Source organism: Sciurus vulgaris (assembly GCF_902686455.1).
Source record: "Sciurus vulgaris genome assembly, chromosome: 7".
Taxonomy (NCBI): domain Eukaryota; kingdom Metazoa; phylum Chordata; class Mammalia; order Rodentia; family Sciuridae; genus Sciurus; species Sciurus vulgaris.
Window position 1 is genome coordinate 77,805,327 of NC_136467.1, and position 17,762 is coordinate 77,823,088.

The window sequence follows — 17,762 nt, forward strand, 5'->3', positions numbered from 1 at the left end:
GTGCTAAGGCAAGCCATTGAGTAGGAGAGCTAAACTGCTCAGATGGGGACCAGAGTCCAGCTCTAGGTTCCCTGCTACAGAGGAGCCACTGGGAGCACAGTGTGAAGACTATTGGTCTCCATGACCTCCAAGGTCAGCTCCTCTTGGGCTTTGGTCACCCAGCTGCCACTTTTGCTGCCTCTCACCTAGGAGCAGATCCAGGTGTTAAAGAGGAAGCCCTCTATTGTCATCACAACCCATGAAAGAGGCTCCAGCAACCAGCATCGGTCACCATCTCTTTAACCATCTCTGTACCAAGCTGTGATACACATATTGTCCTATCTCCTTCAGGGGTTCCAAGGGATCAGAACTACTACCCATGCCAAAACTATGTTACTGATACACATGCTTCGATTTACTGCTCAAATTCTTGCCTGGGCCTTTCAAATACAACTGGGAGGTCACAAAGAGATTATGCATTTTCCAGCAGTACCCAGAATGGGCACAAACCCCTCATGAAATGCAATTCTGGGTGTCTGCAAGTCCCAAAGCTTGCCTGGCAGGGTCAAAGCTGGCAAAACTATTCCTCCTGTCAGGCAGGAACAGTTATGCACATAGGTCATCTCTCAGTTGGCCAGTACTTATAGAGTTCCAATGAGCCCCTGAAGTTTTGCATTTCCACTGCCTAGCAGGGCCAGGTCTATGGTATGTACTTCATCTTTATGAAGCCAGGGGTGGCTGCTCAGTGCAGACAGAGTGGAGAAATAGTATAAAAGACCCCTCTTTCTGTTACCCTTTGGTCTTCACATACAATCTGGCCATCCCGGTGGCACAGTGGTATTTCAGACACCTGATTTCATTCTCTTTTTACATTATAGAGCAGGGGTCTATATAACAAGTGAAAAAAAATTTAAACCATAGCAACATAGGTCTCCTCTGGTTTCATCACTACAGCCTATTCAAATGCAGAATCTAAAGGAAAGGGGTGGAAAGAGATTGAGTTTCATCTTGACACAGCCAGTTCCATTTATTAACAATGCTCTTTTCAAAAGTAATAACTTTTTTTCTTGAGATTAAAAAGGTTAGTGTGACTATAAATTGATTTTTTTTTTTTTTTGAGTGAAAATGCACATTTAGTCAGAGAAGGTTTTCCAGAGTGTTCTTCTACAGGGTGAAATGCTGTGTTAGTCACTGAGAGGTCTTAAGGGTTGATTCCAGTCATGCTGGTGAGCAAAGGGGTGTGGTGCACACCCTCTAACTAGCAGAACCCCAGAACCCAGAGACCATCTGGGATGGAGGGTGCAGCTCTGGCTCTAAGCTGAGTACCAGGATATTCTCCTACTGATCAACAGTTACCAATCCCCAACCACGAATGTTTCTGGGCTAGGGAGAAATTTGATAGCCTGAAAGCAAGAAAATGAGAGAAGCATCATCAGGCTGCCTGGGTTAAACCAGTTCATCTCAAGTTTCTTATCTTTTAAAAGGAAGAAGATTCATTTAGTCTTTGCAAATTTAGCCCAGATTTTCAAACTTGGTAGAATTTTTTTAAAATTTAACAATAATATAGTAGTTCAGGTTTGGGATTAATGGTTAAATTTATAGGGTTTAGAGAGCTTTTTAAAAAGTTTTATTATAAAAAATAAAACTAGCATTATAGAACATTTGGTAAAGGGAGAAGTCAAAAAATTATTCATAGGCTCACTGCTTTTAAAATTCCACAATCTTAAAAATATACATATGTAGCTGGGTGCGGTGGTGCACACATGTAATCCCAGCAGCTTGGGAGTCTGAGGCAGGAGGATCAGAAGTTCAAAACCAGCCTCAGCAATGGTGAGGTGCTAAGAAACTCAGTGAGACCCTGTCTCTATATAAAAAAATACAAAGTAGGGCCAGGGATATGGCTCAGGGGTAAAGTACCCTTGAGTTCAATCACCAGTACAAAAAAAAAAAAAAAATATATATATATATATATATATATATGTGTATGTATATAAGATGAAAATTGGTGACAGAACGTATTTTAGGAAGAAATCATTTGTTTAGTAAAATGTTTAAAATGTGTTTTAGTCAGACTTCTCTTACTTAGCCTCTATAACAATTTTCAGAGGTAGCTATATCGCTGTCACCAATTTTTTGAAAAAGAAAGCTCAAACTCAAGGTGGTTAACATGTTCAAGGTCAGATGACCAGTAGTGAGGAGCCAGGGAGGGAACCGGGTCTGCAGAGGTCAAGGTCCTCTCCACAATCGCAAGTTGTTTTCCAGTGAAAGTCAAAAAACGCAACCTTTTGCAGAAGATCACCAGGTAGCAAAACCAGGGAAGCGCTGACTCCCATCCTCTGAAGAATCCAGTGCCCGAGGTGAGTGAGACCAGGATTTCACAATGGTTGTCATCAGCTTTCCCATACTTCAGCCCTGCCCAGGGATCTCGACTGTCATTTGTTTTACAGTCATTATTTTTATATTTTGGCTTTGAATAGTCTCATTTCATCTGGGAAAGCAAGATTGGTGTTACATGCCTGCAAACATCTCTAATGAGAAGCTTCTGGCTTTGCTCTGTAAAGGAAGCAATACTGAGGCTGGGCTGTGACTGCAAGTCTACTGAATGCCCTGAATGGGTGACCACTGGAACCAGGAAGTCGCTCGGCTTACCTCATTCAGAAAGACTGAGGGGAATCATCTTTGAAGCTCTAGCCACACCTCTGCTCTTTGGCTGATGCTCCAGCTCACTTAATGAACCACAGATGTCAACAGTCCCTATCAAATGCCAAACGGTTCTTTGTTGGACAGTTTTTCCTTGTCCTGTGAATGTGGTTAACATGAAGATTGTTTTCTTGTTATAAAAGGCATGATTATCTAAACTCCAGTGGTGGAAATTCATGGGCAGATGAACAGTGCTTGCAAACAATAATATTAAAGTCTTTTGCCCTCCTCACTGATGCTAATGCAGCAGGGAGGCATCCACTCCTTGCAGAGTCAGAGCATGCAGCAGGTCTTTCTAGTCTGTCTCTTTCTAATTACAATGTCAACCCCATTTGTTTTAAGAACAAAATTCTGTAGTCATTAATGTAATTTCTACTCTTTAAATAAAGGAAAAAAATGGGGTTTCATATTCAACAAATGTGCTTCTGTATCCAGAAGTGATGAATATTAGATAATTAATTTAAAAAACCTAACAAAATTTTTTAAATTAAACTTTTAAAAGCTCTCCATTTCCATTCGTTCGGCAATACTGGACACCTGCCTTCCATGTATCAGTCATGGCATGATCAAGAATGTAATGAATGCGTCCATGCTAGGAGACAAGAAGGTTGCTGGATTGACAGGGAAAGAGGAGTTCAAGACCTGAGGCTTCACTAATGCTAGACCCCAGCTCTGAAAAGCTGAAAGAACTCTAGGGATAAGAGGGCAGGGACAAGAGAATTGAAGAGTGGAGTTCTGGAGCAACGTGGCAATGACCAACTCTCAGTCCTTGGCTTCAGAAGTGAAGTTGCTGAAATGGAGTGGAGGGGACAGTCACTGCAGGAGGGAAACAAGGGATCCATGAACCTTAGACTGAATCAGTCATCCACATGGACACCCCACCAGAAGGAAGGTAGGAGCTGGAAAGAGAAGACAGAAAAGTGGGTGCTATGCTCTTGGTGATGTGAGAGTGTGCTTGGAGGCCATTAGCTGACAGGGATAAGAAGGGGAACAGGGCATGAGCCTTAGAGGAGTTAGAGGATAATGAAGTTCACCAAAGTAGCCTAAGGAAGTTACAAAATGTTCTACCAAAATTTTTGTTTCCTCAGAGCATGAAAAGTAAAGAATTGAGCTCTATGCATGTATAACTTTCTAAAGGGGAAGCCTTCAACTGCACTAATAATTCTAACCAGTTCTGCAAATATAGAAAGTGACCCAAGGCCACGGTTCACCAGATTGATTAGTAGAACCAAAACTTTAGTTACAATATTGACAGGCAATCAGGAAGCTCCTTCAAGAGCGTCCAGGGAACAGATTCCCTTGGCGTACCTGCAGCAGGTTTCAACCTACACTCCCGTTACTACTTTTTTCTCCAAAGGCCACTGGGGGCCCCTGCAGGACTCCAAGATTTAACTCTGTTAGAGAAAGCATTTGTATTCTGGCCCTTGTCATTGCAGCTTTAACATTACGTAAGCCTGGTGGGGGAAGTCCTCTTCTCTCTGATGTGAGAATGGTCAGGCAAGGGCAGGGTGATTTGTATGTGCCGAGGAGAACAGTTGAAGGAACCTGGAATGACTTTCAGTATTTGGAGAGAAGCAGATTATGAACCATATTAGTCACACATCATCTAAAGCTGAGGTTTTTAAAAATAAGGGCTAGCAGCAATACAAGAAAACTAATGAATGGTAATGGATATTTAAAAAAATTCAATAACAGAACAGAAAATAGTGGAGTGCAGTCTAGGTACTTTGGGAAAGTTTTCTTTCAGGTGTGTGTGTGTGTGTGTGTGTGTGTGTGTGTATACGTGTGTGTACACGTGCGCGCACACACACACATACACACACACACACACACTGAAATGGTTCTTAACAAGATTTGAATTTCCAAAGGATGTATTATTTTAGTTATATTACCTAAACATGTTAGTTCATTATTTTAACTTCCTGTTAATTCCATAAAATTATTTGGAGGAGTTTTTTTTTAAGGCTGGCAAAATTTATTTAAATGGGCAAAAATGCCTCCCCTTGCATTGTGCTCTAGAATTGCCTTTCATTGTTAGGTTCCATCCTCAAAACCAGTGTCGAAACAGAAGAGTTTCAGAACAAGTTTAATCTTGGTAAGCCATTAAGAAATGTGAAATAAATTACTAAGACTCAGTCATGTCAATTTTCTCAGAAACTGTAATTATTTGCTTCAAGATTTAGAGATAAGCCAGCTGTAATTTTTATCCTCAAATATTTCTTTCATCCTGTGTTGTAGAATTTCATTGGCTGGAATAACAGTGACAACAGCAGAAGTGGAGGCTGCAGAATTAATGGGAGGCAGGCATGTCACGAAGCCCTTTCAGGCCAGTAGAGCACACTGTTTACTGCCGCACGCCTTAGGCTGTGGGTTACCCTCTGGTGCCTTCAATGGCATTGAATAAGATAGTGTGGAGACAAGACAGAGACCCAGGGATGACTTCAGCATATGAAGGAGGGGTGAGACTCATTCATGGTCTGCTTCATGCCTCATTTAAAGCTGCATTTAAAAAAATCCATTAGCTACAATACAAGGAAATTAATTTAATGAGTGGTAACTAGTATTTTTTTAAAAAATGAAATAGAACAGAAAATATCAGATTGCATTCCAGTGCTCTGTGAAAGTTTCATTTCACTTAATGTGTGAATGTGTGTGTTTGTATGTGAGTGCGCATGCACAATATGTACACGTGTTTGGTGGGTCTTCTGTAAAGTGTTGTTTATTATGGATCAAAGATAAAAACATTTTAAACCACTTCTCTAAAGGATGAAGGGGCAGGAGACATAACCAGTTCCCACTTCATGTCCTAGGGTTCTGACATTGCCTCAGAAAAACTGAGAAAAGTCTTGAGGAAGGGTTTTTTTAAACAAAAAGGTAATAAATGGTGCATATTAATTTTACAAGATAATTATTTCATTATTCGAATTTAGAAATTTGAAATTTCTAAACATGTGTATTACATGACTTGATTGTATCCACCCTGTTACTCTTTCCACCAACCCTTTCCCTACTAACCCTCCTAATACTTCATTATTTCCCCGTCTCCTAGATTCCACAGAAGAGAGAAAATGTGCAATACTTGTCTTTTTGTTTCTGGCTTTTGTTTAACATGACTGTCTCCAGTTCCATCAACTTTCCTGAAAATGACATGATTTTGTTCTTCTTCATGGCTGAATAATACTCAATTATGTATATATGCCACATTCTCTTTATCCATTCATCTGCGGATGGACTTCTAGGCTAATTCCATAACTTGGTTATTGTGAATAGTGCTTTACTAAACATGGATATACTGACTTGATTCCTTCAGGTATATGCCCAGGTTTGGAATAGCTGGATCATACAGTAGTTCTGTATTTGTTTCTAGGGGGGAGCCTCTAAACTGTTTTCTATAGTGGCTGTACTAATCTACAGTCTCACCCAGTGTATAAGTGTTCCTTCTCTCCCACTCCTACTCCTCCAGCTTCACCAGCATTTGTTACTTTTTTCTTGATAATTGCTATTCTGATGGGGGTGAGATGGAATCACAATACAGTTTTGATTTGCATTTCCTTGACAGCAGAAGATGTTGTACATTTTTAATATATTTATTGTCCACTTGTACTTCTTTTCAGAAGTGTCTGTTCAGATCATTTGCCCATTTATTGATTGGATTGCTTGTTCTTTTGGTGTTAAATTGTTATATAGTCCTTTGTATATTCTGGATATTAATCCTGTCAGATGAATAGCTTGCAAATATTTTCTCCCATTCTGTAGGCTCTCTCTTCGCTGTGCAGAAGCTTTTTAATTTGAAGTAATCCCATTTGTCAATTCTTACTCTTATTTACTCAGCCATGGGAGTCCTATTCAGGGAATCAATGTCTATATCAGTCTTGTGAAATATTTCCTCCGTGTTTTCCTTTAGCATTTTCAGGGTTTCAGGTACTACATTAAGGTCTTTGATCCACTTTGTGTTGATTTTTGTATAGGGTGAGAGATAGGGGTCTAGTTTCAATCTCTACATGTGGATGTCCATCCAGTTCTCCCAGCATTATTTGTTGAAGAGGCTGTCTGTCCTTTCTCCACTGTATGTTTTTGACTCTTTGTTAAAAATCAGATGGCTATAGATGCATGGATTTATTCCTGGATCCTCTGTTCTATCCCATTGGTCTATATGTCTATTTTTATGCCAGTACCATGCTGTTTTTATTACATTTTGAATCAGGTATTGTGATGCCTTCATCGTTGTTGTTTTTGCTAAGAATTATTTGGCTATTCTGGATTTTTTTGTGTTTCCATATGAATTTTAGGACTATTTTTTCTAGTTTTGTGAAGAAAGTCTTGGGCATTTTGATGAGAGTTAAGCTGAATCCGTATATCACTTTGGACAGTAGGGTCATTTCAATAATATTAATTCTCCCAATTTGTGAACATGGGCGTTCTTGCCATCTTCTAGTGTCTTCTTCAATTTCTTTCTTCAGCGTTTTATAATTTTCATTGTAGACATCTTTCACTATTTTTTTTAAGTCTTTAATTTTGTAGGTTTATTTTTTCAATATCTCAGTAACACATAGCATGCAATATCTGACAATAAAAATACTGTATGATTAATCATTACAATTACAAATTTATTTATTTATTTTTATTTATTTATTTCATTTAAAAAATCATAAATTTACATAGGGCAATGTTGTTTGATTCATTCTGTTATTTTTTTCCCTTCCCCCCACCCCTCCCACCCCTCTTTTCCCTCTATACAGTCCTTCCTTCCTCCATTCTTACCACCCTCCATATCCCTAACCCTAAACCTAACCCTAACCCTAATGCTAATCCCTCCTACCCCCCCTTATATATCCTCATCCGCTTATCAGCGAGATCATTCGTCCTTTACTTTTTTGAGATTGGCTTATCTCACTTAGCATGATATTCTCCAATTTCATCCATTTGCCTGCAAATGCCATAATTTTATCATTCTTCATGGCGGAGTAATATTCCATTGTATATATATGCCACAGTTTCTTTATCCATTCATCAACTGAAGGGCATCTAGGTTGGTTCCACAATCTGGCTATTGTGAATTGAGCAGCTATGAACATTTATGTGGCTGTATCTCTGTAGTATGCTGATTTTAAGTCCTTGGTATAGGCCAAGGAGTGGGATAGCTGAGTCAAATGGTGGTTCCGTTCCAAGCTTTCTGAGGAATCTCCATACTGCTTTCCAGAGTGGCTGCACTAATTTGCAACCCCACCAGCAATGTATGAGTGTACCTTTTTCCCCACATCCTCTCCAACACCTATTGTTGCTTGTGTTCTTGATAATAACCATTCTAATTGGGGTGAGATGGAATCTTAGGGTGGTTTTGATTTGCATTTCTCTTATTACTAGAGATGTTGAATACTTTTTCATATATCTGTTGATTGCTTGTACATCTTCTTCTGTGAAGTGTCTGTTCATTTCCTTAGCCCATTTGTTGAATGGATTATTTGCATTCTTGGTGTAGAGTTTTTTGAGTTCTTTATAGATTCTGGAGATTAGCGCTCTATCTGAAGTATGAGTGGCAAAGATATTCTCCCACTCTGTAGGCTCTCTCTTCACATTACTGATAGTTTCCTTTGCTGAGAGAAAGCTTTTTAGTTTGAATCTATCCCATTGGTTGAGTCTAGCTTTTATTTCTTGTGTTATGGGAGTCCTGTTAGGGAAGTCTGCTCCTAAGCCAACAAGTTGAAGGTTTGGACCTACTTTTTCTTCTATAATCTGCAGGGTCTCTGGTCTGATTCCAAGGTCCTTAATCCATTTTGAGTTGAGTTTTGTGCAGGGTGAGAGACAGGGATTTAGTTTCATTCTGTTGCATATGGATTTCCAGTTTTCCCAGCACCATTTGTTGAAAAGGCTATCTTTTCTCCATTGCATATTTTTGGCACCTTTGTCTAGTATGAGAAAATTGTATTTATTTGGGTTTGTGTCCATGTCCTCTATTCTGTACCATTGATCTACCTGTCTATTTTGGTACCAATACCATGTCGTTTTTGTTACTATTGCTTTGTAATAGAGTTGAAGATCTGGTATTGCGATACCCCCTGCTTCGCTCTTTCTACTGAGGATTGCTTTAGCTATTCTGGGTTTCTTATTCTTCCAGATGAATTTCATAATTGCTTGCTCTATTTCTGTAAGGTACCCCATTGGGATTTTAATTGGAATTGCATTGAATCTGTATAGTACTTTTGGTAGTATGGCCATTTTGACAATATTAATTCTGCCTATCCAAGAACATGGGAGATCTTTCCATCTTCTAAGGTTTTCTTTAATTTCTTTCTTTAGTGTTCTGTAGTTCTCATTGTAGAGGTCTTTCACCTCTTTGGTGAGATTGATTCCCAAGTATTTTATTTTATTTTTTGATGCTATTGTGAATGGGGTAGTTTTCCTAATTTCTCTTTCTGAAGATTCATCACTTATGTATAAAAATGCGTTGGATTTATGAGCATTGATCTAGTAACCTGCTACTTTACTGAATTCACTTATGAGTTCTAAGAGTTTTCTGGTGGAATTTCCAGGTTCCTCTAAATATATAATCATGTCATCAGCGAACAGGGATAGTTTGAGTTTCTCTTTTCCAATTGGTATCCCTTTAATTTCTTTGGTTTGTCTAATTGCTCTGGCCAGAGTCTCAAGAACGATGTTGAATAGAAGTGGTGAAAGAGGGCATCCCTGCCTTGTTCCAGTTTTTAGGGGGAATGCTTTCAGTTTTTCACCATTTAGAATGATATTGGCCATGGGCTTAGCGTAGATGGCCTTGACAATGTTAAGGAATGTTCCCACTACCCCAATTTTTTCTAGTGTTTTGAGCATGAAGGGGTGCTGTATTTTATCAAATGCTTTTTCTGCATCTATTGAAATAATCATGTATGATTCTTAACTTTTAGTCTGTTGATATGGTGAATGACATTTATTGATTTCCGGATGTTGAACCAACCTTGCATCCCTGGGATAAAACTCACTTGATCGTGGTGTACTATCTTTTTAATATATTTTTGTATGCGATTTGCTAAAAATTTGTTGAGAATTTTTGCATTGATGTTCATTAAGGATATTGGTCTGAAATTTTCTTTCCTTGATGAGTCTCTGTCTGGTTTAGGTATCAGGGTGATATTGGCTTCATAGAATGAGTTTGGGAGGGTTTCCTCCTCTTCTATTTTATGGAATACTTTGAGAAGTATTGGAATGAGCTCTTCTTTAAAGGTTTTGTAGAACTCGGCTGAGAACCCATCTGGTCCCGGACCTTTCTTTGTTGGTAGGCTTTTGATGACCTCTTCTATTTCATTGCTTGAAATTGATTTATTTAAGTTGTGTATGTCCTCCTCGTTCAGTTTAGGTAATTCATATGTCTCTAGAAACTTGTTGATGTCTTCGAGGTTTTCTGTTTTGTTGGAGTATAGATTTTCAAAATAGTTTCTAATTAAGTTTTGTATTTCACTTGTGTGTGTTGTGATATTTCCTTGTTCATTCTGAATTTTAGTAATTTGAGTTTTCTCCCTCTTTCTCTTTGTTAGTGTGGCTAAGTGTTTATCAATTTTGTTTATTTTTTCAAAGAACCAACTATTTATTTTGTTAATTTTTCCAATTGTTTCTTTTGTTTCAATTTCGTTGATTTTGGCTCTGATTTTAACTATTTCCTGTCTTCTACTACTTTTGGTGTTGGTCTGCTCTTCTTTTTCTAGGGCTTTGAGCTGTAGTGTTATGTCGTTTATTTGTTGATTTCTACTTCTTTTGTTGAATGCACCCCATGAAATAAATCTTCCTCTAAGTACTGCTTTCAGAGTGTCCCAGAGATTTTGATATGATGTGTCTTTGTTCTCGTTTACTTCTAAAATTTTTTTATTTCCCTCCTGATGTCTTCTGTTATCCATTCATCATATAATAGTGTATTATTTAATCTCCAGGTTGGAGAAGTTTCTTTCACTATCTTAGTTGGGTTTATTCCTATTTTTTTTTTTTTTTTTTTTAGGATTGTTTCCTGATTTCTTTCTCAGAAAGTTCATTATTGCCATATAGGAAAGTTATATTTTTGCATATTGATTTTGTGTACTGCTACTTTGCTGAATTTATCAATTCTAAGAGACATCTTGTGAGTTTTCTAGAAACAGAATGATATCATCTGCAAATGGGGATAATTTTACTTTTCGTTTTTCAATTTTTACCTCTTTTATTTACTTATTTATTTATTTATTTTTCTTGCTTGATTGCTCTGGCTAAAGCTTTCAGTACTATACTGAATAAGAGTGATGAATGGACACTTTGTCTCATTTCTGATTTTAGAGTAAATGCTTTCAGTTTTTCCCCATTCAGTATGATTTGGACAGTAGGTTTGCAGTACATAGCCTTTATTATGTTTAGGTATGATCCTTCTATACCTACTTTAATCAGGGCCTCTATCGTGAAGGGATACTGAATTCTAGCAAAGGGTTTGTCTGCTTCTGTTGACACAATCATGTGATTTTTATCCTTCATTCTAATTATGTGCTATATCACATGTATTGATTTGTGCATGTTGAACCAAACTTGCATCCCTAGAATGAAGCCAAGGATTATGGTGTATGATCTTTTAAATATGATACTAATTTCAACTTGCAAGTATTTCATTGAGGATATTTGGATCTATGTTCATCAAGAATATTGGTCTGTAGTTTTTTTTCTTGTTGTTGTTGTGTCCTTACCAGATTTGGTAGCAGAGCAATACTAGCTTCACAGAATGAGTTTGTAAGAGCTCTGTGGAAGTACTAGGCCCTGTTCTGAGGCTTCTGTGGTTTAGATGTGGTTTGTCTCCTCATGGCTCATATGCTGGAAGCTTGGTCCCTAGTGCAGCAATGTTGAAAAGTAGTGGAAACTTTGAGAAGTGGAGACTAAGCCAGGTGTGGTGACACACACCTGTAATCCCAGGTATTCAGGATGCTGAGGCAGGAGTATCACCAGTTCAAGGCCTGCACTGGCAGCTTAGCAAGTCTGTTCTCAAAATAAAAAATGGAAAGGGCTGGCTGTGTAGCTCAGTGGTAAAATGCCCCTGGGTTTAATTCCCAGTACTGGAAGAGGAGAAGGAGAGAATGGAAGAGAAGGAAGACGGGAAGAGGAAGAGGAAGAGAAAAGGGAAGAAGAAAGGGAAGGGGAAGAAGAGGTGGAGCCTTGTGAGAGGTAATGAGGTCATTAGGGAACCACTTGGGAAGAGATTAATGCACCTGTTTCAAGGCCCCAGACAGTTCTGAAGAAGTGGGTTCTTATAAAGTGAGGCCACCCCACCTGCTTGGCCTCTTCTGCATGGGGTCATTTTCCTTTTTGCTTCTCTGCCATGTTGTGACACAACCAAAAGGACCCTTGTTGGAGGCCAAACTGATAAGGTTGACTGATCTTGGATTTTGAGCCTCCAAAACTGTTCATAAAATGAATTTCTTTCTTTATAAAGTTTTCAGCTTCAGGTATTTCATGATACAACAGAAAACAGACTAAGGCAGAGGTGTTTACCTACATCCATTCATTACATGCGTTAACTCACAATGAGCCTTTACATTGGTACTCTTGTTACCACTTTCATTCTACAGATGAGGGAAAGCAGACAAACAGGATCCCATCCTTAGAGAGTGGTGGGGTGGGTAGGACTTCAGAGTTGTAACCTCTGCCCAGTGACCTACTGGGATTTTCCCTGGTCTTGAATTTCTTGGTCTGTGTAACACTTCTGGAGCTTCTAAAGTGACTCTTAGATGGTATGATGTTACCACACTAAGAAGGTCATATCACTGCCAGGTGCAGTGGCATATGCCTCTAATATAAGCAACTCAGTAGACTGAAGCAGGAGGATCAAAGTTCATGGCCAGTCTGGACCGTGAAATCCTATCTCAAAATAGAAAATAAAAAGGGCTGGGAATGTAACTCAGTAGTAGAGCAGCTCTGGGTTCAATCTCCAATGCCAGAAAAAAAAAATAAATAAATAAAGTTCACATTACTATCTACCATGATTCTTGTCACACTTATTGATTGGCTTCCTTGTGCCTGGGACTATTCTCACCATTTAAGGCACATCTTTCCCCATGAAACAATATTTATTCTTCTTATGAGCAATGCTAATGTCTCATCTATTTTAGTACAGTCTATTTAAAAAAACACTTACTGGTCATAATCTACCAAATTGCTTTTAAAACCATTAATGGGTATAACTCAGTTTGAAATTATCTTTAACTTGTGTCTACAAAAAGATAAAATAAATACCCGTGAAGGGGTTGATTCAACACAACACAAATACTGGTATTATTTTCTTAAGTGAAAGTCAGCCCTACTTTATGGGTCATATTTTGATTGACATATTTTTACTGGTAAGCAAAAATCACATCCATCTCACTGCATCCAGGGTGCAGCTACATACAGTTTATAAAGTGCTCTCACATCCACCTCACATAATTTTCACAACAATGCTACACTTCAAATGTTATAATCCACATTTTGAAGCTAAGGTGGCAGGTTCAGAGAGGTTAAGTGACTTGATTCAAGTGAATCAGGAATGAGGAGTTCTGATTCAATATTGTCTGTCTGCCTTCCTTCCTTCCTTTTTCTTGTAATTTGTACTGTATCTCATTTTCTGATTGCAAAAGTAACATATCCAGTATCTGAAAAAACAGATGAGTGCTATAAAAAATAAAAATTACTGTCTTGATGATAACCACATTTAACATTTTTTGATATTTCCTACTGTATGAATATTTTGAGTTTTGCATTTATAAAAGCATGATGCCCATTTATACTCCACATAAGTCTCTTCAAGGGGAGACCAGCTGCTGATGGACATGCTGTTTACTAGGCAGGGCTTCTCTTCCTCCTTTTCTTGTATGCTCTTCAAAGATCAATGCAGTGCAAGGTTCAGGTGGGAAAGATGGAATCACCAGACTCAAACATTTTGGGAACCCACAGGTTCAAAATGGAAAAAAAAAAAAAAAGAAAGAAAGTTTTTATAACTAGAACTGCTGAGTGACAAGCTGGGAAGGGGAAGTTAGGTCACTGGTGAGAACACATCCCCTCTGAGCACCAGGAGCCACATGGTTTCCAGGACACTACAACTCCTGGCATGCAGGAGAGTAAGAACCCAAGCCCAGAGTTTTAGTCTCTGCTACCTGTGCAACCTAAAATCCAATTTTGTCACCTTCAGCTATATAGGCTGTACTTAACATTATTTTGTTTATGCTTAACTTTTAAAAATATGAATATAAGGAGGGAATCCCATGAAAATAGAAGGGAGACCCATAGAGTAGAGGAAGGTGATGGACAGGAGGGAAAGGGGAGATACTAGGGAATAAAACTGACCAAATGTTATTGTTCTATCATGTTTATGTATGAATATGTAAAAATGAATCCCACTACTTTGTATAATTATAATGCAACAATAAAAAATTTAGAAAATTTTATATAACATGTTGCCTTTGATTATGTCTATGATAAACTGACTTTTCCCTGAGGTTTAGTAATATTTTTATATGTGTGTTTTGAATATATTTATACATGAATAGATGGAATTAATCATAAAATCAATAAGTTCTTAGAATGTCTTTGAGTAAGATTACCTGTATTCCCATTCCATATCTATTGCATATATACAATGTGTTATGGATTACACAATACATACATATTGAATAGCAATAGAAATAAAAATAGCAGTTACAAAGGTCAAAGAGACAAAGTAACTTATCTGGACATCCTGGTTTGTGTGATTCTTTTGAAACAATTACCTGTGTAGAGAAAGGTATTGGAGTGTCCTCCCACCACGACATCCACACCCTTCACTTTCTGAGCGATGAGTTTATCCATTTCAAAACCAGAGTGCCCCAGTGCAATAATTTTGTTCACATTTAGAGTTTTTAGCTTATCTACTTCAGGTTGCAATGCAGTGATTTCGTCTTCAAATACTAAATTTGTTCCTAAGAGACAAAAATAAATAAGGTGAATATTTATTAACAATAATTTGATTATATTCTTATTATACATACTAACATGCTAAGTATATACACCTTATTTTATTTTATTTTACTTAACTATTTAGTGGTACTGGGGATCAAACCCAGGACTTGCTGTACCACTGGGCTACAATCCCAGCCCTTTTTATATTTTTATTTTGAGACAGGGTCTCATTCAGTTGCCCAGGTTGGCTTCAAACTTGTGATCCTCCTGTCTCAGCCTCCCAACTTGCTAGAATATAGGTGTGTACCACTGTGCCCAGTGAACAACTTAATATATTAAAGCTCTTCAATTAAAACCAAAAAATGTTTATACATTAACTATAAATCCCCTAGGAAGCCAATAAAAATTCAAATTCCCATCCCTAGTTATATTCATCTAATGTTGCATTAGTTTAAAATTGAGCTCAATCTCAAACTATGAGGAGACCACAGACATGGTTTGTTTATCTCTTTTTAGATTTAGACTTCCATAATGTCAGTGTAGAAAAAGTCTGAGCATATAAACCTGATGTACACAGAAGCAACTCCAAGGCAGTATTTGGAAACTTGGGATAATTAGCCTTCAAACCTAAATCTATCAGCAAGAAGTCCTTGGATGCCAATTTTAACATGGCATTTGATAACTTGGTCTCCTCATTTGAGGATAATGTCAGCGTTAGAGCATTACTGATATCTGTATTGAATAGGGACCTTGGCTAAACATCTGTGGCACTGGAAGTGTGTACATTCTTCACTTACTGCTTATGCTTACACTCAGCGAAAATAAACAATCTCTCGTTGGTAAGCATGGGTCTGGCTATACAGGTTGATGTACTCTGGCTGTAAGATGACCAGTTTCTCACAATTTCTGCAGCCAAACCTCAGCAAGTTCTGAGTTATTTGGCTTTGACTGGCATGAAGGTCACTGAAAATACTGACACACTGCCCTAAAGTTGCATTCAGTTCTCTGCTGCAAGGCAGTTCTCTGGTTGATACAGACTCCCTTTATGCTAATTTCTAAGAACCAGCACTAAAAGTGCCAAAAAAAAAAAAAAAAAAAAAAAAAAAAAAAGAATAACATCCCATAATGAACTTTCAAAATACAAGCCTGCAAATTCCAGCTTGAAAAATATGATTTTCTCCAAAGAGCAACTGACTATTAAAAATGCATCCCTTGTTACACCTCATTACACTGTGGTGTTCAGGAGTTTCTGTGTGCTTCCATGTCAACTCCACATGTGCAAATTATCATGGAAGATAAATAACATGCTGACATCATAACCAGACTGACACTCTGAAAATTAGTCACTCACAGTTGAGTTGAACTGGTCTTGTTGTCGTAACTTTAAAAAGCAAGGGTTACAACAGCTTTGCTACCGTTGTCTAACATGGGAAACCTGCTTCTTGTTGATCACCCCGAGATGCCTGAGGCTCCCTGATCAGCCATCTCTTAAGCCTTTCCCTGGGAGTCCCTTTAAAATGACAAGGTGCACCCTCCTACCCATACCTGCACTCACTCTCCCTCCTGCTCAATTCTTCTCCACTGCCTCACCACCCTCTGACACATTAAATATCTTACTTATTATTTCATTGCCTAACTAAAATAAAGTACATGTGCTAGAAATATAATTTATATATCTGTGGGTGCCCAGGTCACTAGGACTGGGAAAATTTTACTTGATTAGGGGCCAGAGATCTAAAGGAAGAACCCCTGGCAGGCTTCACATTCAGTTTTGAATGCATTGAATTAAACAAAGATACCATTTATGTCAATGAAGCAGTTCACTGAGCAGAAGGCATTATGTCTTTAAGAAGTAACTTAGAACAACATAGAATCCACCAGATTGGTTTCTTCAGTGTCATCCTAAGTACATCATTTGCCCAGTTCCTATTTTTCCTACAATCCACAAAAATAATACCAAGGTCTGATTTAGTCTATCTATTTTCAAACCACCAGTGCATAAAAGTAGAAAGTACCTGGATTTGAAAGAAAAGGGGTTTCTTTTGAAGTGTATCCAACAATTCCCACGGATTCACCACCAACAGAAAGTATTTTATATGGAAAATAGAGTCCTGATATTTGAGATGCCAGTGGCCCTTTTGCCTTAATGTTTGCACTCAGAATTGGAAATTTGACCTCCTTAAGGAGTGGATCCATTAGTCCTTCTACACCATTATCAAATTCATGGTTTCCAAGTGCCTAGATAAAAGGGAAAAAAACAAAAAGAATTAGGTACTCTGGAATTACCAGTAAAAGCATACCTTGAAAATATGATAGCCTAGTGGCCCCTCAAATTAGCAAGGTTCTACGAGACAGACCCAGTGGCCTGGTACTTCCAGAGATTTCACTCAGGGGCCATGGAATGGACCAGGGACACTCAGATTATGGGCTGGCTGATCAGTGAGGATGCCATTAATATGCACAAACCTCACTGGAGAGCTAGTCAGAGCTGTCTGCCATTGCTTGATCTGAGGGGCTCCAGAGTCTGCCTTTGCCAACCTCTACCCTGCCTTTTCATGTTGTGTTTTTGCTCATAGACCAACATTTCAGACCTTAACTCGAACAGGACTTTGCCAAGAGACAACCCAAAGGAATTGTCAGCAGAGACCAGCAACCTCCCACCTGATCACATTTCCAGGCCATTGTTCCCCCAGGTTCCCACAGCTGCTTCTTCCCAGGGACTCCCATGGTCCTCTAGTTCTGCGGAGGTGGAGCAGGAGCTAGCATACCCACACTTTATTGTGTGGCATTGGTTTCTTCCTTCAATCAGCTCCAGGCCACCCTTTCTTCCATTCCCAGCAGCTTCACCTTGAGAATGAACTTCATGCTGAGATGACCATGTGATCCTCAGCAGGTTCTGGACCCACACTAAGCACAGGGCTTGACAGGGAGCAGAGATGGTTTCAAGCACCCTGTCCATCCAGGGTCACACTTACGAAACACGACATGCCACCTGCCTTTCCCAGAGCACTCAACACTCTCCTCCACTGCCTTACCCTCATCTCCCCTGGGCACTTACCTGCTTGCCTATTCAGCTAACTTAGTGCTCAAACCAGACAATCTCAAACTTTCCAAACACCACATCCAGTTTTGCCTGTCTTTGTGAGTCATCTGGGAAGAAGACAGGAACTACGGCT

At 38.7% G+C, this 17,762-nt stretch overlaps 1 protein-coding gene across 1 annotated transcript in view; it reads right to left on the reverse strand.

Annotated features, from left to right (window-relative positions):
• NT5E (5'-nucleotidase ecto) overlaps positions 1 to 17,762 on the reverse strand; it is a 55,150-nt gene that overhangs the window by 20,704 nt on the left and 16,684 nt on the right. The window contains exons 2-3 of the mRNA XM_079146978.1: positions 16,602 to 16,824; positions 14,418 to 14,606 (exon numbers count right to left, since the gene is read on the reverse strand). Coding sequence (XP_079003104.1) covers positions 14,418 to 14,606; positions 16,602 to 16,824 — 412 coding nt within the window. The remainder of the gene's footprint in view (positions 1 to 14,417; positions 14,607 to 16,601; positions 16,825 to 17,762) is intronic.